The 26,995-nt window shown below is 49.7% G+C and overlaps 2 protein-coding genes across 2 annotated transcripts in view; both read right to left on the bottom strand.

Moving 5' to 3' along the window:
* LOC123925730 (glutathione S-transferase Mu 3-like) overlaps positions 1-20,210 on the bottom strand; it is a 116,438-nt gene extending 96,228 nt beyond the window's left edge. The window contains exons 1-2 of the mRNA XM_045979212.1: positions 20,133-20,210; positions 19,943-20,082 (exon numbers count right to left, since the gene is read on the bottom strand). Coding sequence (XP_045835168.1) covers positions 19,943-20,082; positions 20,133-20,210 — 218 coding nt within the window. The remainder of the gene's footprint in view (positions 1-19,942; positions 20,083-20,132) is intronic.
* The window catches only part of HIVEP3 (HIVEP zinc finger 3), a 462,911-nt gene that overhangs the window by 286,090 nt on the left and 149,826 nt on the right, over positions 1-26,995 (bottom strand). The gene's annotated exons all lie outside the window — the stretch shown is intronic.

Below are 26,995 nucleotides of genomic sequence, written 5' to 3'. Positions count from 1 at the left end.
CCAGCCCTGGCAAACTCTGGTGATGAAACCAATGACAAGTTCCTTCTCCCTTCTCCAGGACTTGGTGTCTTTGTTCATAATGTGGAGATGACCCCACCTTTATACCTACCGCCTAGGATGGTTATTGTGATGAAATCACAGGGTATGTGTGGAAGCCCGTCCTAAACCAGAAAACTCATAGGGAGGGGGCAGGAATTTGCCTGTCCACTGCTCTGTGGTCTTTGAGGATAGCGGTCAGGTTCTCCAAGGGTTCTCTTGTGCATTGTCTAGCCCATAGTAGGGAATTAGTTAAGTGTTCACTCCAAGTGCCATGCATTTCAAATACTATTTACTTTCATCTTCAAAACAATCTGTGCTTCCCATTTTACAGGTAAGGAAACTGAGGCATTACCTACCACACCCCAAACCCCCCAAGCCATAAAGTCTGGGGCCTGGATTCAAACCATGATCTGTCTGGTTTGTACCCTTTATTCCTGGTATTTCTCCAGCTGAGAGGCCTGGGCCCAGACTTTGCTTCTGCACCTGTCACATGGATACTGGGAGTCCAACCCCTCCTTTGAATAAAGGGGGGCCCTGAACTGTGGGCTCCAGTCTAAGGATGGATCCTATGAGTGCAAGTTGAGGCTTGTCATCTCAAGGGCAGGAGAAAGCGCAGGAACAATAACCCAGTTCAAATAAACTCTTCCAGTATTCTGCAATGAGAGCCAAAGTCAAGGGTGTCCTACTTTCAGGGCCCCCAAAATCCATGTCTAGACTGTGTTAGGAGGAGCCGATGCTTAGAACACTTGAAAGTAACAGAACACTATATTTAACTACACTGGAATTAAAATGAAAAAAAATAATACATAAAAAATAAATAAAGTTTGGGGCAACTGGGTGGCTCAGTCAGTTAAGCAGCTGCCTTCAGCTCGGGTCATGATCCCAGGGTCCTGGGATCGAGCCCCACATTGGGCTCCCTGCTCAGCGGAGAGCCTGCTTCTTCCTCTCCCTCTGCCTGCTGCTCTGTCTACTTGTGCTCTATCTCTCTGTCAAATAAATGAAATCTTTTTTAAATAAATAAATAAATAAAGTTAGTCGATTTTCTCCAAAAAGAAGGGGAAGAAAGACATTAAAACAGAACGACGGTTCTCCAGGTGGGGTCCATCGGGATTTCCAGAGGGCCCTGCGGACCCTGATGTCTTGTTCTTGACCCTGCTCTACAGCTCCAGCGGCTGGCTTCCCACACGAGGCTGTCCCTCATGGGGAGGCTGGCGTGGGAGCCTTTTGTCCACAGACCAACTCTGTTTGAGGTCCAGTGGGTTCAAGAAAAGAAGAGGAAGGACAGAGACTGAATGGAGAGCATGTAGCTGAGACCTGGAGACGCAGCCCAGAGGGGCACTAAGGTGCGAATGGCAGAGGTGAGGCGGGAACTTGGGGCCACCTGACTCCAAAGTCTGTGCACCTCTCTCTGCCCCCTGGTGATTGGTAATCACCAGGAATGGCCAGAGCGCCAGGACTCCGCGGCCCAGGAAAAAGCACAGCAGTGCCCCAGAGCCTCGCCTGATATCCGGGCGGACACAGCACCTCACCGGAGGCCACAGGGAAAGGGGACTTCCCCTTCGCAAGCCCTTCAGCTGGGGGCGCCCAGCTCATCCAGACACTGACTGAACACAAGCCGGCCATGCAGGGAAATCCAAGCCTGATAGACCCTCAGAGGAAGCTTCTCCCGAGAGGACACTGCCCAGCCCACCCAGTCTGGGAGCCTCCAGCTTGTGGACCAGCCAGACTACGGTTCCTGGTGAAGAAGCCCCAACAGGAGAAGGGAGCGGTGCTGTGGCCCCAGGAAGGAGCCCCCTCCCAGGGTCCGCTTTCCTGTCTGTCAGAGCATAGCCAGGAAGCCCTGGAACCATCACAGAACAAGAACAAGAACAAGAACAAGAACAGCCAAGATGCTAGAAGGGCCTCCTGACACCAGCTGCTCCCTCTGGACCTATGGCTGGACCCTGTGTCACACACCCTCGAACCCTCCTCACAGACAGACTGGAGAAGCACAAAGCCACTGGGAACAGGCTGGGTGGTGGCTATGCAGGCACCCCCATCAGACTTTTAGATACTATCAGAACCTCTCATTCCGCCCAGAGCCAATTTCTCCCTGATCCGTTCTCTGCAGAGACAAGGACCCCTTCGCTGACACCCCCACTGCCCTGCTCTGAGGAGACAGCTTCCTGTCCATCTGACACTTGTCTTTCTGGAGGACATGACTTTTATATGCAGGACAGACCCTAAAACCAGCGAGTCCACAAACGCTGGTACCTGCCATGTCCACGGGGGCCACAGCCAGCCCTTGGTACCTCAGTTTCCACAATCTTCTAGCCCTGACAAGGTCAAGAATATATGCACAAGCCAAAGACAATGACCTTCGGGACAGATGTCAAGGACTTCCACTGCCTGATCCTGGTCCTGGCCTGCGCGCTTGGCCCTGCAGACACGCCCTGTGGGGAACCAGCCAGTCTGAGCCAAGTGTCCTTGCTGGGAGCTGGGCGTGGGAGATCCACAGAGTGAAACTCGAGGCCAGTGTGGCTCCAGGTGAACAAAGAGAGCTGGGTCAGGCCAACGGACAAGTCACCGGTGTCCAGAGATGCCCTGGCCTCGGGGGTAGCCAATGGCCCCAGACAGTGAGAGACACACGGCAGTTCTCCTGGGGGCATAAGAGGCAGCTGCCAGGATGGTTTCTGGAACTTCCACCCCATCCTGATATGCTGATACCAACAGGACAATGTCAGTATGTCCTCTGTTTCCCAAAGCCAGAAGGAGCGTCAGAACCCAGATCAGCAAATCTGGCAGGAGAGATTCCCACACCGCCCCAGACACTAGGTCGTAGCCAGTCCTCATGTATTGCTAGAGCTAGCCCCGAAGGAAATGCACAAGGGCCCAAAACAATATGACCTGTCCCTTGGACTTAGCTGCGGTAAGATGTGACTGACATACGTAAGGGTCGTCCTGGCTTTTCTTCTTCCCACCAACCTGTGTTCTAACTAGCACTGGCTCTACCTCCAGAGTCTCCCCAAGCGCACCATTTCCGTTTCCACCGCCAAACCCTAGCCATGCCACCACGTTGCCTGGACTGCTGCAATAGCACGGCATGTCCCTCTACTTTTCCACCCTTGTCCCTCTAAAATCCATTCCCCACACAGAAGATTCTGTCCCTCCCCTACTTAGAATTTTCCAGGGGCTTCTCAATACCAGCTCCTTAGCAAAGCCTCCAAGAGTCTATAGGATCTGGCCCTTGTCTGTCTCTCCCGTCTCCCCTCCTCCCATCCACCCCACCCCTCACACACAATGGCTTTCATTTCACCTCAAACACAAGAAGCATATTCTGTCTCCAGGACTTTGTATCTGCTCCTCCTAGACAGCTGTCTCCTTCTCGTCATTCAGGGCTTCCTCAAATGTCACCTCCTCAGAGAAGCCCTCCCTGACCACTCTAGCAAAAGCAGCCCCGCCTCGGTCTCTCTGTCATGGTTTGTGCTTCTGTCTTCTCCATAGCTCCTATCAGCCTCTGACACTCTGTCTTCCCTTTCTTGTTCCATGTGTATTGTCTGGCCCACCCTCTACAACACAAGAATTATAGCAGGCATGCTGGATTCTGACCCCTGAGTCCCCAGCCCTAGGAGAATGCCTGGTACCCAGCTAGTATTCAGAGATTATGGCCTGCCTGACCAGCATCTGTCCCTCTGGGGATTCTGACTGGCCTCTGTCCCTCTCTCTCCTACTGCCTTACACCACAGTGGCTCCCAGGAGGGCGTAGCCTTGTTGCCTCTGCCTAGATGCCCTTGAAGCAGACACGTGGTACACCTGAGTTGCAGAAGGATGTTTGAGCACTGCTTTCAGGGTGTGAAAGGAATCAAATTCTGTCCCATTGACTCAAATGATCCCAAACTCCTCCTTTCTTCTTTTTCTCCCCATGGTTTATATATATATATAGAGAGAGAGAGAGAGAAAGAGAGAGAGAGAGAGAGAGAGGGAGAGAGATTTTTATTTATTTATTTGACAGAGAAAGAGAGATCACAAGTAGGCAGAGAGGCAACCAGAAGGAGAGGGGGAAGCAGGCTCCCCACTGAGCAGAGAGCCTGATGCGGCTCAATCTCAGGACCCTGGGATCATGACCCTATATATATTTTTAATTAATTGTGTTGAGATCATTATAGATTGACATGGAGTTATAAGAAATTATATATAAGATTCCATATGCCTTTCACTCTGTCTTCCCCAGTGATAACATGCCATGAAACTATATTATAATGCCACAGTGTCAAACCCAGACATTGGCATCGATACAGGAAGGATGCAGAACACTTCCATCAGTTTAAGGATCCCTCACGCTGTCCTTGATTGGCCACCCCTGCCATCCCTAACACTAACCACCATAAGCTCTTCTCCTTTTCCAAATTCTGTCGGCTTGCTCCTTGCTTTCTTCCCACACTTTCAGACAGCACAACATGGTTGTTGGGTGCTGGGTTCCTTCCCATCTGCTTGTGCTCAGCCTCAGTTCTGGCCTCCCCTTCCCTGCGGGATATTGCATCATCTGATCTTCGCCCAGAAGTGACACTCTTGGGGCTGCCTGGGTGGCTCAGTGGGTTAAAGCCTCTGCCTTAGGCTTAGGTCATGATCTCAGAGTCCTGGGATCAAGCCCTGCATCGGGCACTCTGCTCGCCAGGGAGCCTGCCTCCCCCTCTTTCTGCACCTGCCTCTCTGCCTACTGGTGATTTCTGTCTGTCAAAATCTTAAAAAAAAAAAAGTGACACTGTGATGCTTTTAGGACCTTCTAATTCAGGCAGGGTATTAACATTGATCCCCTACTTCCTAAGGGGGTGGAATCTTCCAATGCAAAGAGCACAGGCTTGGAATCCTGTCTCCACTTTTCTGAGCCTCAGTTTTCTCATTTATACAATGGGTCAGTAATACTTAGCCAAGTCGAGGAGATTAAGTGACACAGGGAGGTGACTTTGCCTGTTACCTGGCATGTTGGGGGTATTCACGGCAGCGAGGAGGGGTAACCATGCATAACTTAGGGCCACCTATAAATCTCAGCCAGTCTGCAAAATAAAAATAGCAATGAAAGAAAACACCATTTCCTAATGGGATTAAAGTCAGAAAGGGCATCTGATCCTGGAACAGATCTCCCACCACTTGCTCATAAGAGCTGATAATTGAACTAAGTTTTTGTCTGTCAAAAAAGGGGTCAAGGATTTTGGGAGGGCTCAAGAACATACCATCAGAAATCTGTCAATCAATAACATTCATCACACAACTTCCTGTGTGCCCTCGTCAAATTTCTCTACTTTTCTGGACCTCTACTTCTTGGTCTGTCAGTAGGGAGACAGCCTCGACCTGTGGTTTCCTCCTTCTGGGCTTCAGGGTCCACAGGGAAGACAAGGTAGAGCCCTACAAGGTCTCTGGCCTTCTACCCCTCCCCCGCCAATCCAAAGCAGCCCCCTGTTAGAGTCCAAATGGTTTTTCCCTTGATGAGGCTCTGGTGGTTTAAGAACTTTTTTTTTTTTTTTTTTTTAAAGATTTTATTTATTTATTTGACAGAGAGAGAGATCACAAGTAGGCAGAGAGGCAGACAGAGAGAGAGAGAGAGGGAAGCAGGTTCCCTGCTGAGCAGAGAGCCTGATGCGGGACTCGATCCCAGCACCCCGGGATCATGACCTGAGCCGAAGGCAGCGGCTTAACCCACTGAGCCACCCAGGCGCCCGGTTTAAGAACTTTTGAGGCCACTGTGCTGATAATTGCTGAGATTCCTCTGACTCTGCAAGCCCTCCTGACTCACGGGGCTCTCTGCAGCAGAAACAGATCTTGGTTTCATCAATGCCTCCTCCAGGAAGCCTTCTCCGACCCTGGAGATGAAGGTAGGGCCACCTGTGGGCATCTGCTTGGCACCCCCTTCCTAACTTGCCCAGAGGAACATTCTAGTGGATGACACCAAAGACTCACAGGGCCCAGAGTGTGAGCACCAGCACCCTGTCCCCGACCGTGGGCAGTGAGGATGTTCTGTTTGTGCAGATACTGTGAGTGAGAGTGCCGACTCAGCCCAAACTAATGGGCACCACCTCAGGGTGCGAGGACCCCAAGTGAGTTGCAGCTTGGCTTACTCTGTGACATGCAGTCACAGCAAAGGGCGTCATGTGACATCCTTCTCCTGGTCAAGGAGGGCAATGAGCCACGGTCGACCTTGCTCAGCTCTGCAAACACCTGGTAACCACCTGGATGCAAATGAAAGGGCCCAAACTTTGAAAACACTCACACTTTCCTTCTCCTAACTCAGTCTCCGGAGAGTCTAGAACTTCATTGGCCAATATGGCAGTCACTTGTCATGCGTGACTATTCAAATTAATTTAAATGCGATCCAACTTCAAATCTAGTTCCACAGTTGGACTAGCTGCATTTCAAGTGGCTATTAGAGCCACACTTTAAGCAGCATAGCTATAGGACATTTCTAGCATCACAGGAAGTTCACTGGACCGTGCCAACTAGAACTGTCTGGAACACCTGAGCCCAGCCCTCTCCACGCCTCCTTCTGACAATCAGTTCACCATGCTCCCCATACCTTCTTCACTTGTTCCTAAAGGGCCCGGACTGGGGTGAATCATGACCCCCGCCAAGTCTGTGTCCATCCAGACCTCAGACGATGACCTTATTTGGAAACAGGGTCATTGCACATGTAATTAGTTAAGATGGGGTCATCCTGGATTAGGTTGGGCCCCAAATCCCACATGACTGGTATTCTTGAAAGATAAGACATAAATACTCACTTAAGGAGAAGGCCATATAATGACAGAGCCAGAGACTGGAGTGACACACCTATGGGAATACTAGGCAGTACCAGCAACCACCAGAAGCTAGGAAGAGGCAAGGCTGGGTTCTTCCCTAGTGCCTTTGGTGGTAGGATGGCCCGACTGACACCCTGAAACCTTGGGCTTTTGGCCTCCAAAATTGGGGCAGAATAAATTTGTCATATTAAACCACCCAGTTTGTGGCAATTTGTTCCAGCCATCTTCAGAGACAAATATAGGGTCCTACCTGGAAATCCGCTCCCCCCATTTTCATACAATGCCCTCCCTCCCTCCGACACATCTCAGATAGTAACCTCTAGACATGATACCGAAGAGCCAATCAGATCCCCAGCCATGCCAGCCAGCCAGTCAGCGGACGAGGTAGCGGTGAGGAGGCCTGGCAGGGGAGGGGTGCTTGCAGGGAGCGGGGGCAGGGGGACTGCCCAGGAAGGAGTGGAAGGCCTACAGAGAGCTTGCAAATCACACTTTCCCTTTTCAATTCTAAAACAATATCAGAAGCTTCCCAGAAAGCAACAAGCCCCAGGCGATCCAGTCAGTAGTTAAACAGTGGCCTGATAGCTTACTTTATTAACTAGCTAAATCAAAGGGCTGTTACAGTCTCTGTCCGGTAATAAAATGCAGGAAGGAGCTGAATCACCCACCTATTAGTGTGGCGTTGGTGCAGTTGATGGTTATACAGGACCAGGCTGGACCACAACAAAGCCAGCCGGCATCTTCACCTACAAACCCTACCACCTCTTCCGCCCATCCTGCTCCACACAGTGCCCCTGCCCATGGCCACTGCCTGTGGATGAGGACAGCATCAGAATCTGTTAGTGGCGGCTTGCTTTTTACATACACCCAGAATGATCCCTCTCCATACATTCCCACTCAACTCCAGGATCCCGCCAAAAGCTCAGACAAAAACAAAGAAACCAAACCAGTCAGAAAGCCAAGGTTTATTAAATCAAGTCTTTAAGGAAGCAGCCGGCACCGACTTTTCACAATGGACCCTAAACAGGGGCAAAGCCCCAGAGCTGATCGATGCACAGCATGGATGAGCCTGGACCAGAGCCAGCATCATCCTCCGACCCCACAGAGCCAGGAAACACCCTATCTTTTTGACATTCACCCCACTTGTTCCTTGGGGTACTGTTTCTCCTGCTGCTTTACAGTGGGAAAGAGGAACACCACTGTGGAAAGACAGGCCTAAAACTGCTGCCTTCCCTCATGCGGCTTCCCAGCAGGGCCACTTACAACAGCTTAGCTAACACTCTGAGCCTCAGTTTCTTTCCACGTAAATGAGGACTCCAGTGGGAGCTTCCTCCTCCACCTGTGGCGTGAGTCTCTAAAGTGCTTGAGACTTTGATGCATCGTAAACTCCCCATTAATGCTCCTTGTTAATGTAACCTGTTGATGAATGAGGCACCTAACATATAGTAAGTACTCAATAAATAATAATTACTGTTATCATTCTAGAAGGACATCCAGTCAACCAGGCTCCAGATGCAGTAAGAACTCCTTATAAAAAGCTCATTATAACACAGTCAACTCTGCAGCAGCCCAAAGTACCTCCCTCAGAACACTCCAAGGATACTCAGAAAAGACTGAGCCCAAATCCCCCGCCAGCATTAATGGTAGGACCCACAGACATCCACAAGGTTCCATAGAGCCAGGGTTGGCAGGTCCTTCCCAGCTGAGCCGTTGCTAGCCCCGCCTACAGGCCACGTGGTTTATTACTGCACCAGTACTAAGCTGTTGGACCAGGAGCTGGGCTCCATCACTGCTCCATTTCTCTTGCCCTCATTGGTTGGCGGCCTCTAGGCTCCGCCCACTTCCATCCAGAAGCCCCAGGCGGAAGAATTCCCAGGGAGGCTGTGATGATGTAATCCCACACTCCCCAGGCTCAGACCCACTGAGCATCCCGAAGAGGGAACTCATCATGAGTTCATTCTCCTTCCCAGGAGAAAAGAGAGCTGGAAAAAAGAAATGGGCATTCTTTCTTGTCCCCTCGGGAGACAGGAGACGCTGAAGATCTTTTGCATTTGCTTCTCAGGGCTGCCAATCCCAGGGCAACTTGAGCCGCACCCTTCTTGCATGCATCAGGAAGGCACTAAGGCCAGTGGCCTCTTCTTCGCCTGTGATTAGATCTCTGTCTGGAATCTTTCCACCTGGCACAGGCTGGGGGTGACCTCAGATCCCATCTCTGTAGCTTTCCAGAATGGGGCTTCGCTGTGCGGACCGATTTTGTTTCACATGAAGGGTTTTCTTACACTCAAAAGCGGTTGAGCCTGGAAATTGTTGCTACAAGGACAGGACTGAGGGATGCCTGCGTTCGGCTACAAGGTCAGTCCTCCATTCTCCCTTACAGAGTACCTCCACTTCCTCCCGGAGCAAAGATCTGGTGAAACACTAAGAGTGGGCACACACAGTACACAGCAAATCCCAAATTTCGTGGCATATGTGCCTTTCCAGATGACTGCATGGATACACTCCATAACACATTGTTAAAGTGATAATTAGCGATAGACTTGTTATGAATATTCCAAATAAAATTTCTCTCCACAACAGTTGATGGAGACAAAGGGCATCACATGAAATGTAAAAAGTAATAGAGGGATTTTTGTATACGGTACGTATTTTAAAAGGGATTGGGAAAATCACGTAACTCGGAGGTGGATTTCAGTAAATTAAGCCTCTCAGAATCCATTTTCAGCTGCAGGTGCGCGAGCATGCATGTCCTCTCCCACCCTACCCCCCCGCCCCCCACCGTGCTGAGGGAACATGATGCCCCCATCAGAAGAACAAAACAAGAGAACTCCAGGAAGGGAAGAAGCAGCTCTTCAGTTGCCCTGTTGGACAGGAGCCAAGGACGCAGAAGACGGGCAGTGGAAGGAAAACCAGGGGCAACAGAGAAAGGGGCGAGCGAGTAACTACAACCAAGGTGCCTCACACTTTAAGAGTGAAAGAGAAAAGTCTTTTATTGTGTTTAGCGTTGTCCTCCTACAGGAACTCGCTAACGACTCCAGCTCTGCCCCCACAGCCTCTCATGTGCATCCCGATTTTTAAATTCACAGCAGTCTTGCTCCACATGGAGCAACGGCGATGCCAATGGCACACTCCCTCTCCTCCCCGTTGCTTAACTCACCAGGGCAGCTGAAAGCCTCCAGCCACTTGAACTGAAGATAGCAAAGAGGGGAGGGAAGCTCTGAAGCCAAAAGAGAACAAAAGGAGGAGCCCCAGATCCCACCACGGCCCTGTCCACGCCAGCAGAGTATCAGCGTGGCTCCGGAGCATGGAGGAAATCAACCCTTTCCAGGCTTAAAGGAGACAGGGAGACGAATGCAATTAGCAGTGTGGCCCTGTCTCCTCTGTTACCATCAGGGATTGGGGACTGACTCAGATGGAATATTCTATTTTAAGGGCGAAGCTGAGCTCGGCTAGCCCAAGAGGGAAATCGGGTGGCGGCACGTATTAGCATGCGCACAGAGTCCTCTGCGGGCAGCATCGTCCCTGCCTCCCTTTGCAGAGCTGCTAGACACCATCCGACACCACTTCTTATCTCAGTGGCTGACACAGTCTGAGAACAGCCCTAAAGTACACCCCCTTCAACTTCAAACAAGGAAACCGAGGACCAGAGAGGATGGATAATGTGCCCAATACAAAAGGCTAGAAAACAAGGGGCAGGATCAGTTTCAGGAGGAGGACCCCTGAGCATCTCAATCTTGCTTTTCCTATTACAACAATACAACTTCTCCGCACTCCCAACTTTTCCTTAGTTGGACTAAATTAATGTCCAGACCACAGAATTATCTTTAGAAAGAGTAAAATAAAACATTTGGATCAAAATTCAGAGGAAGGAAAAACTAATGTTAGTGTAATCTCAGCTCTGTAGATAGACCACACCAGCCTGACCCTGGCTTCTTCAGGACCTGAGGAAAGCCAGCCTTAGTGAAGAGGCCACCAAGAATAGACTTGGCAGGGGTGAGGGGCAGAAGCGTGGCTGCTGACTGCCTCCAAGCCTCACACTTCTGCCACAGGGCCTTTGCACTGCCTACTTTGCTGTGGGTGCTCCTTCCCCAAATATCCACAGGGCTCACTCTCTTACCTCCTTCAAGTCTTCACTCATATGCCTCCTCCTCAATGAAGCCTACCCTGACCACTCACTTCAAAATTATTTTCTGAAACTCCCTATCTCCTACATCCTACTTATTTTTTTCTATATACTTACCCTATTCTAACAGACTATAATTTACTTAGTTATTATGTTTATGATCTACTACCATCCATTTTCAAACAATATCTACAGGGACAAGGAATACTTGGTTCCCTCCTGATTCTCCAGGGTCTAGAATAGTATTCTGGCACATAACAGCTGCTCAATAAATACTGGTTGGATAAATGAGTAACCCGATGGTTGCTCTTTCCCTTTGCTTCTCATCCTCCCTGCACACTATCTCCCTTAGCAACAACCACCTACTCTCATTCACGCATGTGTGCTCTCGCTCTCTCTCTCTCTCTCTCTCTCTCTCTCACACACACACACACCCTTTTGCCCTTTTCTTTCTTCTTCTCCACCTGTGTCCCAGGCCTGCCACTAACATCAAGGATAGTTTAGGCTAAACCTAGAACATTCAGTACTAATATTGCCAAGCCCTCCATTAAAAACTCATATTTTATATACATACATTGTTTTATATGCATGAAAAACTCTAGGAGGAGTCACAAGAAACTGATAGCACTGGGTATATCCAGGAATCTAGATGGCTGAACCATAAAGACTTTCGGTCTCTCTGTTTTTGTACTATTTATATTTTGAACAAAGTGAATATAATCAATGATTAAACATGTTTAATTAAAAATAAAAATTGGAAAAAAAACTCACAAAACTCCCATATGCCTCTGTTCTTGTCCTCAACACCATCTTAATACAAATTTTTCTGGGCGAAGACCAAAAATGCTACCAGCCCTGGGGTAGGATGCTGAAAAAAGGAGGACAGGTTTCCTTTCCTCTAGTTCCCATATTTTCTTAAATGAGATCGTTACTTTCATAATGAAATATTTGAAAACGTTTCCATCAAGCAGAAGGACATGAATTAATGCAAGTTTCCCTACATACATAAAACATGGAGACTTTGTTTAAGTCATGAATCCCTTTACCTTTCATTTTGTTTCCTCCCATTTGGATTTCAGACTTAACAGATTTCAGAATACATTGGACAAGCTGGTGCCAGGGTCTTTGGAGGCACAGAGACAATGCCTTTGAGGAGGTGCTATCCAGTGAGGGTGACCACAAGCACGTGTCCCAGCCTAAAGAGCACACTCAAAAATGACAGGTGTCATGAACGGGCCAGTGGATTATGCATGGTTTCCTGTTTTTCCTTTGAGACTTTTGGATTGTTCCAAATTGTCTCCTGTGTGGTGTACAAGCAAACCTTACACCTTTCTTCTTGCTGTGCTATGGCATATGTGTGTGTGTGTGTGTGTGTGTGTGTGTGTGTGTGTGTTATCAGTCACTGGCCTTCTCTAGGCTGTGGATCTTCCCAAGGATGCTCAAGCCCCTGTTTAATTCATCCATGCCTTTTCAGCCTCCAGCTCATTGCCTTGCAACAGGGACTGCTCCATAAATGGGTAATGAATGAATGACTATTTCACAGCATCCAATGAGGAACCACGAGAAAGACCCCAGTACCAAACCCAGAGAGACACCACTTGCTCCTTCGCCATCTGCTTTACTTAGCTGTCATTCATGGGTATGCTCTGTTCTGGGCAAGGGAAAGGAGGCCAGAGCTCCCCAAGTGTGGATATATAAAGTCATCAAAGAAAGGGCACATGCAGCTTTCCCAGTGGCCCAGGCTCTAATGCACTTGGGTGCCAAGCAATTAGTACAGGCTCCAAACTCCAAGGTCTTTGCAACCTTCACTAATTGTCCTTTGATCTCCTTCTGGAGATTTACCTTAAGGAAATAATCATATGAAGATTAACTAGAACCATGTTCATTATTACCAATGCTGCCTAAAACAGAGAAAAATTGGAAACAACCTAAACATCAAGGCACATGAAATTAGGTAAATAAAGGATGGTCGAGCTCCATAATTGAGTACTCTTACACTACAATTGCTATAGACCCATGAAACTCATGGCAAAAAAAAAAAAAAAAAAAAAAAAGGAGGGGAGGATGTGTATTCTTTGAGTTGTAGTCACTTGGCTTTGTTCCCTCATACTAAATCACTTAGTGCCCTCATTTTTTGAAAATTGCTTTATATTTCTGGTCTCGGTTGTCTCTTCTGTAATTAAAGGCATTACTTAATCATTAAAAAAAGCTGATATAGAAAGCTAATGCTCATGATAAGGCATTAAATGATAAGGTGTGTTATCAAAGAATGTAATGGTACTGTGACACTGTGGATACATTTATACTTATGATTGTACGTATGTGTGTATATATATGTGTGCAAGCCGGTTGGTATGTATAGCATCACATATATACGAAAGTCTCTTTAACAGAAAATCAATGGTTGTCTTTGTGGTAAGTAGGATTTGGGGCTGGTTTTTTTCTTTTTCTTCTCTTTCTTTTTTTTTTTTTTTTGGTCTGTATGTCTAATGTTTTTATAATAAGCACGTGCCACTTTTCAACAAGGAAAAAAACAACCAATGTTACTTTTAACTGAATCAAGAAAAGAACACTATCCTGGAGCAGGTGAGAGGAAGAGGGGTGACAGGGGAACCAGGGGAATGGCTGACGTGGGGGCGGGCTTCCGAGAAAGCTACCTGGGATGCAGCCATGTTTCCATCACCCCCCATCTTACAAAGACCCTGGTTCCACCAGACCAGACTTTCTCTCACACGCCCAGCCACAGCGCATCCACTATGGTCCTCACCAGGAGGGTGCTAACCAAGAACCTGCTCTACATAAGCCAGGGTCCTCACCATTGCATGAGTCTCACCTGGGGCAGGGCAATGGGGGTGGGGAGGGGAAGGAAAGCACCGAGGAGCCTACCAGGAGCCACACTGACCAGGCCAGGTAGCAGCTGTCAGAAGTGGACCCCCGTTCACACAGGAAACAAGTGGGCCATGAACTTGCCAACTCCTGAGAAACAACAACGTTTTGAAGTGCTTCTAGCCTAAAATGACCCAGTTTCAGGTAAGACAGTTTCATCCAGGACTCAGAGATGAAAAAAGTTAACATTTTCTCATCGAGAAGGTTAAGCAGAACTACCAGAGCCAAAACGGGAACGACCTGCTCAGAAAGGCAGAGGTGAGATCTTCAAAGTCCACGAGGAATGGCATCCAGGTGTGATGGGAGCCAGCAGGGGCCTCTTCTCACAACATCTGTTGGCAAAACTGGTTGTAATTCAGTAGGCGATTTTCTCAGGGTTATTCTGAAAGCTTCCGGACCCCTGCCGCTTCTTCAGCCTCTGTGGCCTTTGTTCCTGCTTTTGCAGTTGCCAAGCCAGTGAGATCTGCTGTGCGTCCGTTCCGTGGTCCTGGGCAGACGGCTCGGGGATGGCTGTGGGTGGCTCGAGGTCATTGCTGGCATCTGTGAACAGGGAGAGCACTTATCACGATTGGACTCTACCATTCTCCTGTCATCATCATGTCAGCAATGGACAGGAACAAGGCAAGTGAGCAGACTGGAGCAGACAGTGGGCAGGACACAGCAGGAGCCTAGAGTGGAAAGACACTCTAGGGGCTAACCAGGGAGGCGGGGCCAAGAGAAGGACAGGAAGAGCCAGGGATGCACAGAGATGAAAGAATTCAGAAAGGGGGCAGAAGGCATGAGCAGAGAGGCCAGGCCAGCTTGGGCTGAAGCACTCATGTTCCTCGCCCGTGCCCTTGTCATCTCCTGCGTGGCCCTTCTGCCTCCCAGCCTTTGCCTTCTGGCCCAGGAGGGGCCATCCCAGCCCCGCCTCCCGACCCCTACTTAGCACTAACCCTCCTCTAAGCCCTACCAGAGAAACGGACTTACTTCTCCCCTTCTTGGGCCCGCACGCCTTCGGCGCCAGCTGTCCTCGGGGCTCCTGTGGGTGTGGGAGCACTCCCTTCCGGCGTCCGCTTCCTCGGCCTCTGTCACGGCGGTTCAGTCTGTGCTTCCAGAATCTCCTTTCTTCCCATTCTTCAGGAAGGTACCAAGACGTTTTTGTCCCTCGCCTGGACAAGATCCAGCAGGAGTGGGCAACGCAGGGCCAAATCCGAGACACCAGACTGAGAGGGACAGGAAGGGGAAACACGGGACAGTCCTGGGTGATTTGGACCATCTGGTCACCTCATTCCAGATTTATAAGGGGACATTTAGGCAAGAGACCAAACAGGGTCAGAAGTCCAAATTCGCTGTACAGCTCGGTCACCAGATTTACTTTTTACTTGGGACCCAAGACCTTCCGACACCATCGATCTTCACAACACAGTGTGCAAGCAGATCTTTCTGCCAAACATGTACAAAGCCAGGACAATTCCATACTTTAAAAAAAAAAAAATGTGAACGCTAACCACAATGAAGAACCTGCTCTACATAAACCAGTCTCCACAGAAGCACACCCAGGGTGCCCTCCCTTGAGGCTTCCTCTAGGATGAACGCTCCCCCTTGCTAATGCGCTAATGCTCTCCTCCGAGCTGCTCCCCTGGGGTAGTGAACAGGGACATGATGAGCTGGGACCCGGTCCCGGCATGGCCCAGGAGATTTCCTTGTGCTCTACGGCCACGGGACTGCTCACCAAGCCATGTAGGATAAACATCTTACAAATACAACCATTTCTTATGACAAGCATGACTGAAATACAAGAAGCCATCACTGGTAGTCCCCAGATCTTAAAGCACATCCTCGACCCAAGTGGTTTGCAAACTTCAGTGTGCCAAGAGTCTCCTGGAGGCCTTGCCGAAATGTGGATTTTTTGGTGACATTCCCAAGGTTTCTGGGGGAGAGGCTGAGAATTTGCATTTCTAGCAAGTTCCCAGGGGCTGCTGTTGGTGTCAGTCTGGAGACTATACTTCGGGAACACTGGTCTATGCCAAGAGAGGTTCTTAGTAGCGCCTACCACGTTAAGGAGCCGCTACCATGCCAAATGCCTCACTTTCACTTAGCACTCAAACCTCACCCAAAGCAGAGGCACAGGAAAGACTACAACACAAAGAAAACTCACTGTTGATGGATGCAGGCATTTGAAGGCATGAACAGCAAAAGAATAAGAAAGTTCCTTAGAATCCATTTGCTCTAACTCATACACTTAGTGCAACAGTAGCAAGCTGAGGGAGGTTAGGTGACTTGTTCCAAGAAAAAAATGAAAGACAGATAACAAATAGAAGAACCCAGACTAGGAATCCCAACAGCGGTATTTAAAATCATGCCCATGGAATCTCAGAAAACCTCCTGATGTTTGCCATTACAACAGTCTCAAGGCTCAAGAGTTTCTGCAATCTGCGAATGTAGGCTTTTTCTTCTTGCCCATCCATCATGCCAAAACACTCACTTGAGGCCCGTTAGTTCTTGGTAAGCCCGTGATGGAAGTAGTTCCTGATTCTCCAAGTTCAACTGTGAATCCACTGCCTAGAACTCGGAACTGGTTTTCTCCCAGAAATCCCATTACACGCATGTAGTTTTCCAGGATAAGTCCTCCCACCAAGCACAGGGTTGCTGAACTACAGTGAGGACAGTGTACATCATCAAACACCATCATGAATATGTTCTTAAAATCTTTGCCCCTTTGCCCTTCCTGGTCACTCTTCCTGGAAAGCTGTTGCCCCCGGTTTTCTCATGTCAGGCTCCTTCTGTCACCCATACCTTATCGTGTGCGCCCCCCTCAAGAGTCTCTTGTGAGCACCAACCCAAACATATCTCACTCCCTCTGTCTGCCAGTTACTGCCCATCCCATCACCCTTCTGCATTTTCTGTACAGCCCTTAGTACTACCAGAAATATTTTGTTCATCATTTACTTGCTTATAACCACCTGGCATCAGGACGTGAGCTCCAAGAGGACAGGACTTAGCCTGTCTTGTTCACCACTATAACTCCAGCATCTAGAACAATATCTGGCATGTAGCAGACTCTCTACACACATCTGGTGGGTAAATAAATGAATGCACCAAGGGATGAAATCAAGTATCTTCTTCGAAGATGGCTTCCAAAGTTGGAATTCGAGACTTTCCTTCCAATTTCTCACCCTTTCAACAGTAGGAGTTGGATTCCTTGTGCTTCAAAGCGATACGCAAAGAGAAAATGAACCCTTAGGTTGGCAATCTCAATGACAGAAGAGAGCAGACAGGAAGTTCCAGGGATTGGGGATGGTGCTGAATGTCTCCCCAGCTCTGTGCCCTTTCACACAGAGAGGGTGCTGGTGGGTCATGTCCACCTGGTTATAGGATGCAGGAAGTAAATTCTACAGTGGAATGATGAGATGTTTTAGAGTCAAGAGATTGGTTTCAAACCCTAGACAAGTCATTTAAATCTCTGCCTCAGTTTTTTTATCTGTAAAATGGGTATGGTGAAATACTCAAGGCTTAGGGTATTTGTGAGGATCAAGGAAGTCAGCACTATGAAAACTCTCTAAAAAGAGTAAAAGACTATAACTTGTTACTGGATTAATGGTAATAAGACCATGTTGTTTCCAGATCGGTGAAATTTTCTAGGAAGTGTGTCTCCTCCCAGTCCTGCTCTGCTGCCCCTCAGTCCTACCCACTCTACCCAGCTCCCAGACTACTGTGTGGAAGCCCCCAGGCCAGTGACAGCAGCCCCAGGGCCACCCCCAGTGTCACGGCCAGAGCAACAGCCACAGATGGTGTGGGCAGAAGGAAGACCAGGAGAAGACCACTGTGGGAAGCCACAGAAGAGCATGGGGAAAACCGTCAGTGGAATTCAACCAGGGCAAGTGGTAGAAAACTGGCCCAAGTGCCTCCACTTCGCCAAAATTCTCTGGGTAACCCAGAGTCCCAGAGATGGGGACTTCAGAGAAGCCACAGTTCTGTCTTGTCACCAGGCTCTGGCTTCTGAACGTCCCCACAGGAGGTGGGTGTGGGGCTACACTCCTTCCTTTCCCCAGCAGGTCTCCTGACCAACCCTGCATTCACCAGGTTCCCATTCAAATGTTTAACGCTCCAGGCAAAGAGGCTCTTGACCCAAAGCTGTCTTGACATTACAGATGTCCCCTCCTCTGACCAGTCACTCGGGGCTCCACTGCACCCTGTCTCCACTCTTGGTTAAGTGATACCCTTATGACGGGTCTGCAAAGAGTCACTTCTCATCCCTTCTACTGAGAGTTCGATTCAGCCGGGTGACTGGCTACTAACCACACACACACTAGGCACAGAGTTTACACAGCAGCGCCCCACATTTGGGGGAAGACAAGCCCAGCAAGACAGTCCCTGCCCTTGAGCAGTATCCACTCTGTCTGGGGACACAGAATTCATCACAGCCGCCATGAATGGCTCTGTTCACTGCCAGAAAAAGCGGGACACAGGCTGGGGCACATGGGGACCAAGGTGAGGGGCTGCATTAGGTCATCTTCAGTAGCTAATTTCTCTTCCGGCTCATAAATGCTGCCCTGATCAGGACGTCTGGATCACGGGCAAGTTCTTTCATTTCTGGCAATGGTGTGAGATGATGGGTGCTGGTCGTTGTTTGAATCTGAAAAGCTTCAGGGACACATCATCACCTATCAAGGAGATTAATGAATGGAAGGATTTCAATGTGGAGGAAGGGCAGGAAAGGGGGTTCTGGTATGAAAAGGATGAAAGGTGTTTGAGGGACTTAGGCCTCTCCAAGGGGATTTGTCCAGAAGCTACAGGTCTCCCCTGCTCCCCCTCCCCAGCTCTAGGTTGGTTGACGATGCCAGCTGGGGAGATACCAGCCTATAAATGGTAATGAAAGGGTGAGCGTGCCAGGGAGAGGACCAGGGGAATTCACGTGTTGAGGACTGCTGGCTTTCAAGGGATGCAGAGAGGAAGATGCTAGGGAGGGAGGAGACCGTGGAGACTTACTCAGCCTGTTCACTCATTGGGCTGGTGCTCAGAGTCACCCATTGCCCTCTGAGGGTGAAGACACAACTGCTTTATCTTCTCCCTCTCCTCTGTCCTCCTGTGTTCTCTGGGCTCTGAGCTAGGGTGGGGAGGACAGCAGGACTCTGCTAGTCAAGGTACAAGCTGGGTCTGGGACTTGCTCACGGGCCCACCCTGCTGTCTGGTACCAGAGGGGGGCTCCGCTAGCTGGATGTGGGTGTGAAGGGCCCCAGGGTCTCTGGTTTGGGGGGGGGGGGCAGAGCCGAGCACTGGGCATCCCACCAAAGAGAGAACAGCCTCTCTCCCACCTCTGCTCAGGGTCGCTCACCCCGTCACACTGGATTTCCCTGCTTGCTCCCTGCTCTGAGCGTCTATACAGACTGAGCTCTTCATCCAGGCTGCCCTTCACAGCTTCATCTTGGCCTGTTCTGGCTGCCTTTCCAACACCTGCTTCCAAATTCACCTTCTCCCTGAAGAAAGATCTGACTCCTTTCGTCAATATCAGTCTCTTCCTTGCCATGCTCTCATGGCACTCTTCATGGACAAAAATCACCCGTCTGTCTCTTCCACTGGACCATAAGATCTTCAGATTAGGGTCTGCACCGGGGGTCATAGATTCAAATGCACACAGGCCCATGCACGTCACGTAGTGAGTGAAACAGCTCGTGTCTGGGCCCTCGATGGTGGCTCTGTTGGTGGCGACTAGACACTTGGGAGTCTCAGGACCTGAATCAGAGGGACTGATCTGACCTAAAAGAGGCAGCTGCCCTTACGGAAAATACTACCACATGGAGACCTGAGCCTACTCTGCCAGGACTTCAGATTCTGGGGGAGAAGCCTGGTATCAGCATTCTCTTGTGAAATCGCCCCATCTTTATGTGTCAGCAGCAAATTCAAATTTAAGACACCACGCCGTAAGCCAAATAAAATGCGTCTGCAGGCCAGACTGGCCCAAGTACCACCCGATCCCAGTCTCTGGGTTTATTTCTGCCTCGTCGATACTCGGTAAACGCTTGCTGGTTGAAAAGCAACCAAAAGAACGAATGAATGAAGAGAGAAGAAGGAACAGATGGGCGGGAGAGGGGAAACCAGGATGGATGCCCACGCGTCAAGATGCCAAGTGGCGGGTCGGGCAGCTCACAGTGACCCCGCTGCCAAGCTGTCAGCGCGAACAGCATGGTGGTCTTGCTTGCCGCCTGAGGGGGGATGAAACTCCGGGGGCCTTGTGAACTCGGAGTCGCCAACCAGCTCCTCGGAAGGCACCACACTAAGAAGCTCTGGCTGCAGCCAAAACACAGACGCCGAACACAAGCTGGTGTGTATACACTCACGTGACCACGGCATGCCGGAGTGGAGGCTCCGCGTGCCTCCGAGTCCACAGTCCCGGCAAGGCCCACCTTCTGCTGCATGTTACAGACAGGGAGGAAAGAAGGGATGCTTTTGCAGTGAGGGGGTGCGGGGGGGGGGGGGGAGAAAGGAGTCTTCCAGCCTGAATTCTTTGTTTCCAGCCAGAAACTAACTCACTCACTCTCTCTCTCCCTGCTGCCTTGTGGAGTGCTCTGAATCTTCGGGGAGGGCACAGGCAAGCCTGGAGTGGACCCTCGGCCTCCAGGAACACTATGAGGCGGGAGTGGTGTGCGAGCAACCCGTGTGGAATGCCTGGGGTTGCAAAAGAAAAGTTATTTCAGGTTCAACTGAATTATAATTTATTTTTCCTAACTGATCATTACTGCTGCCGGCTCTATAAATAACCACCTAGGGAGTCTGCTTTTCTGCTCCCAAATCCTCCAAAAGCATTGCCAGGTTCTCTGCGGTTTCTGGCCTGCCAAGCACACAGCACATTTCTTTTCTGTGCAGCCCTTCAGGGAATCCTTCTGCAGAGCATGCCAAGGAGTCTGCTGCGTTCCGCCTTCCCCGTCCAATTCCTCCCCCCTCCCTTCCCCCAGACAGGCCACCCGCCCCTCCTCCCCGACTCTGCAAGAGGCCTCACTCCTGGGACGCAAGAGGTTCCCAGGCCAAGGTCCTGGCTTCTCTCTGTTTGCTGTGCTTCTACCCAACTGCGAGCCTCGGTGCTCCCAAGCCAAGAGTTACTCGGACTCCAGAAATCCAGCTGCAGCATCGTTCGAGCCTGAGCCCAGAAAGGAAAGGAGGGTTCGAGCCTGAGAGTATCGCCAGCAAAATGTCAAGCATCAATACAGCCCCAGAAAGGATGGCTGCGGTCTACGGGAAATCAATGGAAACGACTTAAAGAAGGATCTGTTCGAGCATGACTCCGTTTAATCAAGTACAAAAAAGAAGCAGCGTGTTCTTGATGGTATTCTGAAGGATGGATGCTTACGTGCTTTCTAACCACATGGGGTTTTCTCTCTAAACAGAGGACCTCGGGAGGGACTGATGTTCGGCAAGACCCACCAGGCACTGAGAGCTGGGCCTTTCATGCTCCCTGTTCTGTTTCATCTTTCCAACATGATGGCCCCGAGGCAGGTGTTCCTTTGTCCATTTTGTAGAGGACAGATCCAAGGAAAGGGGCTTGCTCAAATTCCGGCAGAAAGAAAGACGCAAGAGTGAGCTTCAAGTCTAAGTTCACCAGACTCCCAAGCCCAAGTTCTTCCACTGCTACACCCCAGGGCCTCCCTAGCTGGAAGACCAAGGTTAAAGACATGTTTATTTTTCTATTTCTCAGATTAATTTTGCAGCTCAGAAAGCAAGGACAAGTTGGATATTTAACCACAGGTCATTAACAGCCATATTTGAACTCTTCAGAAATTAACCTCTCTAACTACTCAACTGTGAAATCTAAAGTGTCCTCTTTTTCACCATTTATTAGGAAAATTACCATAAGGGCTATGGTCACTTACGTTGCTTTAATGATCTAAAAATAAAAGCTTGTGTATTTTTGGATGGTTTAAAAAACAATAATTACTCATATTAACAACACAGTAAGAAACAAATGTAAGTTTTCACAATTATTCAACCCCCAAAGCAGGTTAGGTGACCCACTACACGCTTTGATGGCCTTCTGGGCTCACTCTGTCAAGAGCATTTGTGACACCACACTGGAATGGCCTGTTTTCTCAGCTGTCTCTCCTTCTAGGCCAGTGATTCCCCAAGGTTTTTTGGTAATGTGCCCTAGCATCAAACATTTGAGTACACCTGCATATGGGTATATTTCTCTATAAATTGTATTTTTACTCTGTTATTCATAAAAACAGAAAGGATGAAATAGGCATGTGTGCCCACCTGTGTATCTACATGTCCATCTGTCTTACTTTCGCCCCTCCACCCTCCATGCATCCTCTCACCTTCCACGGCCTCCCACATGCGTGTTTCACTTTGGATACCACTGTTCTAGGCGATGTGCTCATCAGACCTTCATTGACTCATTTCCCCCCATCTGCAGCAGCACCCATTATGTCCTGGGGACCGTGTTAGGTATTGGGGATAACCGAATGAATGAAAGGTCAAGGTATACATTTTCCACGGAGCTTACAATCCAGCAGGTGAAACAAGGTCGGATAAAGTCAGATGGTGCTCATGGCCACAAAGGAAATCAAACAAGGTGATGTGACAGAAGTGATGAAGAATGACTGTGGACGTGACGGGACAGGTCACTCTAGACTGGGACTTAGTGAAGGCCTCTGTGAGCTGCATGATGAGGAGGGCACCATGCAAAGATCTAAGGGGAGAGTGCGTGTTCTGGGCAGATAGGATGTCAAATGCAAAGGTCCTGAGGCAAGAAAGACCAATGTGGCTGGACTATAGTTAGTAGGAGAAGCTGGAGAAGTAAGAAGCTTAGGCTGGGGAGCCCCTGCCAGAGAGGAATCCTAGCCCCACTGCCTACTGACTGGGTGACCTGGAGGATGGATGCCACGTGCACACAGCTGGTGTCAATAAATGGCAGCCCTTGACATCTGTTAACTTGTTTCTCACTGGACTCCCCCCACGGGACACAGAAGTTCTATACCACCTAGGCCTGGCCAGTTTTCAACCCCGCGGATCTAGAATAGCTGTCACCATGCCTGACTTATTGGAAGAGCTCAATGGAAATTTGGCAAATGAATGAGTTTTAAAATCGGTAAAAGCTATAGAAAATCAGAGTTCGGCTGAATATAAAAAATACGGATTTTTTTTAAAGTAAACGTTTTCCAGTTATAGAAGTCATGTCATGTACATTCAGGAAGTCTTTGATATTTTAAACAGAAATCAGCATTCCACATTCCCCTTAATACATATTTTCAACTGCACACGTCTGTTACGAGAGGCAGAGGAGCGTATAGGTTAAGAATGTGTGGGCTCGGGGCGCCTGGGTGGCTCAGTGGTTTAAGCTGCTGCCTTCGGCTCAGGTCATGATCTCAGGGTCCTGGGATCGAGTCCCACATTGGGCTCTCTGCTCAGCAGGAAGCCTGCTTCCCTCTCACTCTCTCTGCCTGCCTCTCTGCCTACTTGTGATCTCTATGTCTGTCAAATAAATAAATAAAATCTTAAAAAAAAAAAAAAAAGAATGGCTATAAACAGGTTCCAAGTTACCCACTTAGGGCACCTGGGTGGCTCAGTCGGTTAAGCATCTGCCTTCGGCTGAGGTCATGATCCCAGGGTCCTGGGATCGAGTCCCACATTGGGCTCTCTGCTCAGCAGGAAGCCTGCTTCCCTCTCACTCTCTCTGCCTGCCTCTCTGCCTACTTGTGATCTCTCTCTGTCAAATAAATAAATAAAATCTTTAAAAAAAAAAAAAAAGAATGTGTGGCCTCTGGAGAGATCCACCAGGCAGGTGGACATCCCACCTCCACTACTAGCCATCTAGACCATCTCGCTAGAGTTACCTGTCTTCTTCAGGACTCGGTTATTTGATCTTCAAAATTGCCAAAACACCAGGCCTACTTCGGAGTAGTATTGTGACGCTTAAGTGAGCCAATGAACACAAAATGTCTAAGAAAAGCTGAGGATGTGGCGCTTCCGACATAACCAAGCTCCAGTTTTAGACTTGGCTACTTCTCAGGTTTTATTAGAAGCATCACTGCTAGGAGTATCCTTACACTTAACCCCCGCCACATAAACGGGATCATTTCCTTAAGAGAAAGCACCAGAAACAGCATTGCCAAATTGCAGGATATATGGATTTTAAGGGTTTTTAGCACATTACGAGTGTTGGCCCATTTCCTCAAATCTTCATCTCCACTGAGTACAAACCTTGGAGAAAATCTTCACCAATCTGTTAGGGGAAAGAACTTCTCATTGTTTTAATTTGCCTTTCTTTAATTACCAGGGATATTGAACCGTTTTTCATTTGTATTGCCTCTCTTGTGAACTGCCCGTTCATGTTTAAAAAAGGAAGTCCGTTTTAATAATTAGAGGCAGCAGAATAGGCAGCTCGAAATGAAACCCCCACTGCTGCGGGGGGGCCAAACAGGGCTAGACAGTCACACGTTATGGAACCGGGCATCTCTTTACCTTGTGGAAAGCTGAACTACCTGAGTTCTGAAGTCCTTTCTAACACTGGGATTATTTAGGGACGCCTTGGTGGCTCAGTCAGTTAAGCATCTGCCTTTGGCTCAGGTCATGATCCCAGGGTCCTGGGACCGAGTCCCACGTCGGGCTCCCTGCTTAATGGGGAGTCTACTTCTCCCTTTGCCTGCCACTCCCCCTGCTTGTACTCTCTCTCTCCAACAAACAAATAAATCTTAAAAAAAAAAAAAAAAGAAAAGAAAAGAAAAGAAAGCCTGAAAATCAACAGCTGGACTCTGGGGACCCACCAATATCGGTGCCCTATGTTTTCCCAAGATGAAATTGATTCTCTCAATATTCCCCATGAGCCTCTGCATGAAGGCACCTGAGTTCCAGTAGAAAGAGAAGTCAAACTGACATGGCTAGGCCTCTAGTAGATCATTCTAGTGCATGAGAGCAGAGAATTCTTTAAGTTTCCCCCTTGACAAGATGAAAAACCTCAGGGGGGGAGGGGCGGAGGGGGGGGGAGGGGCGGAGGGGGGGGGATGGCGCACAGAGCAAATTCTGTTATGGTCACCTTCACACTCAAGGTCAATGTAGCATGAAGGCTTCCAAGGCGTGGCCAGCAACCTGTTGACCTCAGCCGTATCTGTAGAATCCTCTTTCTTGCTTGGCATTTGGCTTAGGTACTATCGTTGGTCTTAGAACACCCTCCTTACTCCACTCCCCAACAAGTGTTTACACTGCAGTTTTCTCCTGAGCCAAAAGCCTGTGCAGACTTGGAAAATGCCATTGTATTTGTAGTAAGTGCACACCCAGACTCAGATTTACTAGTTGTCCACCCTTGCCGAGCTATGCTTGGACTAGAAGTGGGTCTGAATGTATTGGAATCCTTTAGCCGGAATCTTACAGCGTTTTCAGAGGACCTTCTACATTTTCACTAAGGGGTTTTTCCCCCTCCCTAAAATCTCCCCCATCTTGGCTGTCGCAGTTGAAATTTCTGGCTGGGTTTGGCCCCACAGGCATCACGGCTGTTGAAAACCGAACTCTCCCATCTCTTCAGGGACTACTCTGAGGAGGAAGTCACGGGCAGGGTGAGAACCCGGCAGGTCTTCCCGCGGGCACACCTTCAGCACACAGACCTGAAGCAGCAGCACAGTAAAACTGGCAGCCGGAATCCAGCGAAAAGGAGAGCAGCCTCCAGCAGGGAGGTGGAATCAGACGGAGGCAAAGCCAGGACTCTGGTTCTTGGCAACATGAGTGAAACTCCACACTAAGAGAGAAGGGCGTCTGTACTGCCAGCCCCTTAGCACGCCCCTCAGATGGGTGGTGAGTGAGGGGAGAGCTGAGCTCGGCATGCCGCCCCTGGTCACAGGCAGGTTGGCTAATGACCCCCAATAAAACTCTTACTCCATCCCCCGTCTGGGGGTCATGTGACAGCTGAGCGTACCAAGTCAATCCCTCCAAAAGGATTTGTGCAGGTCCGTGAGCGTGCTGCACTGGGCCAAGAGCTGGGGCAGATAAATGCCAAACCTTGGGGCTCTCCGCGAGGGCTTGGGGTTTGGCCGAGGAACGGAGGGTCCCGGGCGCAGCTGGCAGCAGGGTCCATCTGGAGCCAAAAAGAGGCCCCTACAGGCCCCTACTAGAGGCCCCAGAGGGCAGCCAGCATAGTCAGGGGCAGGCCAGCCGGCCTGATGGGAGAAGGGGTTGTGTTCCATGCTGGAGGGTGGGGGAAGTTTGGGCAGGTGGATGAGGAGGGGGCATCTAGGGGAGAGGAGAGACCATGAGGAGAGCCTGGGAGGCCCTGCGGGTGGCCCACGTGGCCTGCACTCTTGGCCCCAGAGTGGGGTCTGCGTAAGGGAGGCAGAGACGAAGAGAATGTGACAGGGAGGAGGGAGGCCGGATTTCAGAGAGGTCTGAGTCCCACACAGAGAAGTCTGGGCTTTATCCAGTAAGCGGTAGGGAGCCCTTGGAGACGTGTGAACAGCAGATTAGCATAATTAAAGGAGAATCTTAAAGACCTGGGCTTTCTGTGGGGACACTGGAGTAAGCTAGGGGTGATGAGAAATGTCAGACAGCTTTGACAACGGCCCAGGCTGCCAGGGCTGGACCATGGTGTTGGCCACGGGAGGGGAAGAAAGACATCCGGGAGATACCGTGAAGCAAACATCTAAGGGGCTTGGGGAAGGATTCGGTAAGGGGGCTTAGGGATGAGTCCGGCAATCCACAGCTTGGGCCATGAGGTCGGGGAGACATCATCAACGGTAAAGAAACAGGCTGGAGCTGAGGAGGCAAGATGTGACGGGTTCAGACTGGGACAGGAAGGGCAGTTCTGAGAGAACTTGAAAAGGCCCAAACATCCCGAAGGCAGGCAGCCACTAGAAACAGGAGGCTGCCGCTGATGCTTTGTAATTCCGCTAAAGGGAATGAAAACGCAGCTGAAGTTCTAGCCAGCGCCACGGAGACAGCTGTCTGTCCGAACAGCCAGTTAGTACGGGTTCCCCACACCCCTACCGCCTCTTCCGCTCTTGATTCTCCCCTCCCAGTTTGTCAGACCCCAGAATGAGATCAGCCACAGAGAACAGGAAGAGGGACACTGAGAAGCCCAGATTTGTAATCCCTGCTTCTGCAAGCACAGTCGGACTCAGTGATTCTCCCACTGAAGCACATGCTCACAGCTCAGCGCCTAAGTATTGAGTCATTTCTTTCCCCTTCCCCTCCCTCGTCCCTCGTCCCCTCCTATCAGCTCCTC

This window comes from Meles meles, chromosome 1 (genome assembly GCF_922984935.1).
Source record: "Meles meles chromosome 1, mMelMel3.1 paternal haplotype, whole genome shotgun sequence".
NCBI classification, from domain to species: Eukaryota; Metazoa; Chordata; class Mammalia; order Carnivora; family Mustelidae; genus Meles; species Meles meles.
This window is presented reverse-complemented; position numbering and strand designations above follow the sequence as displayed.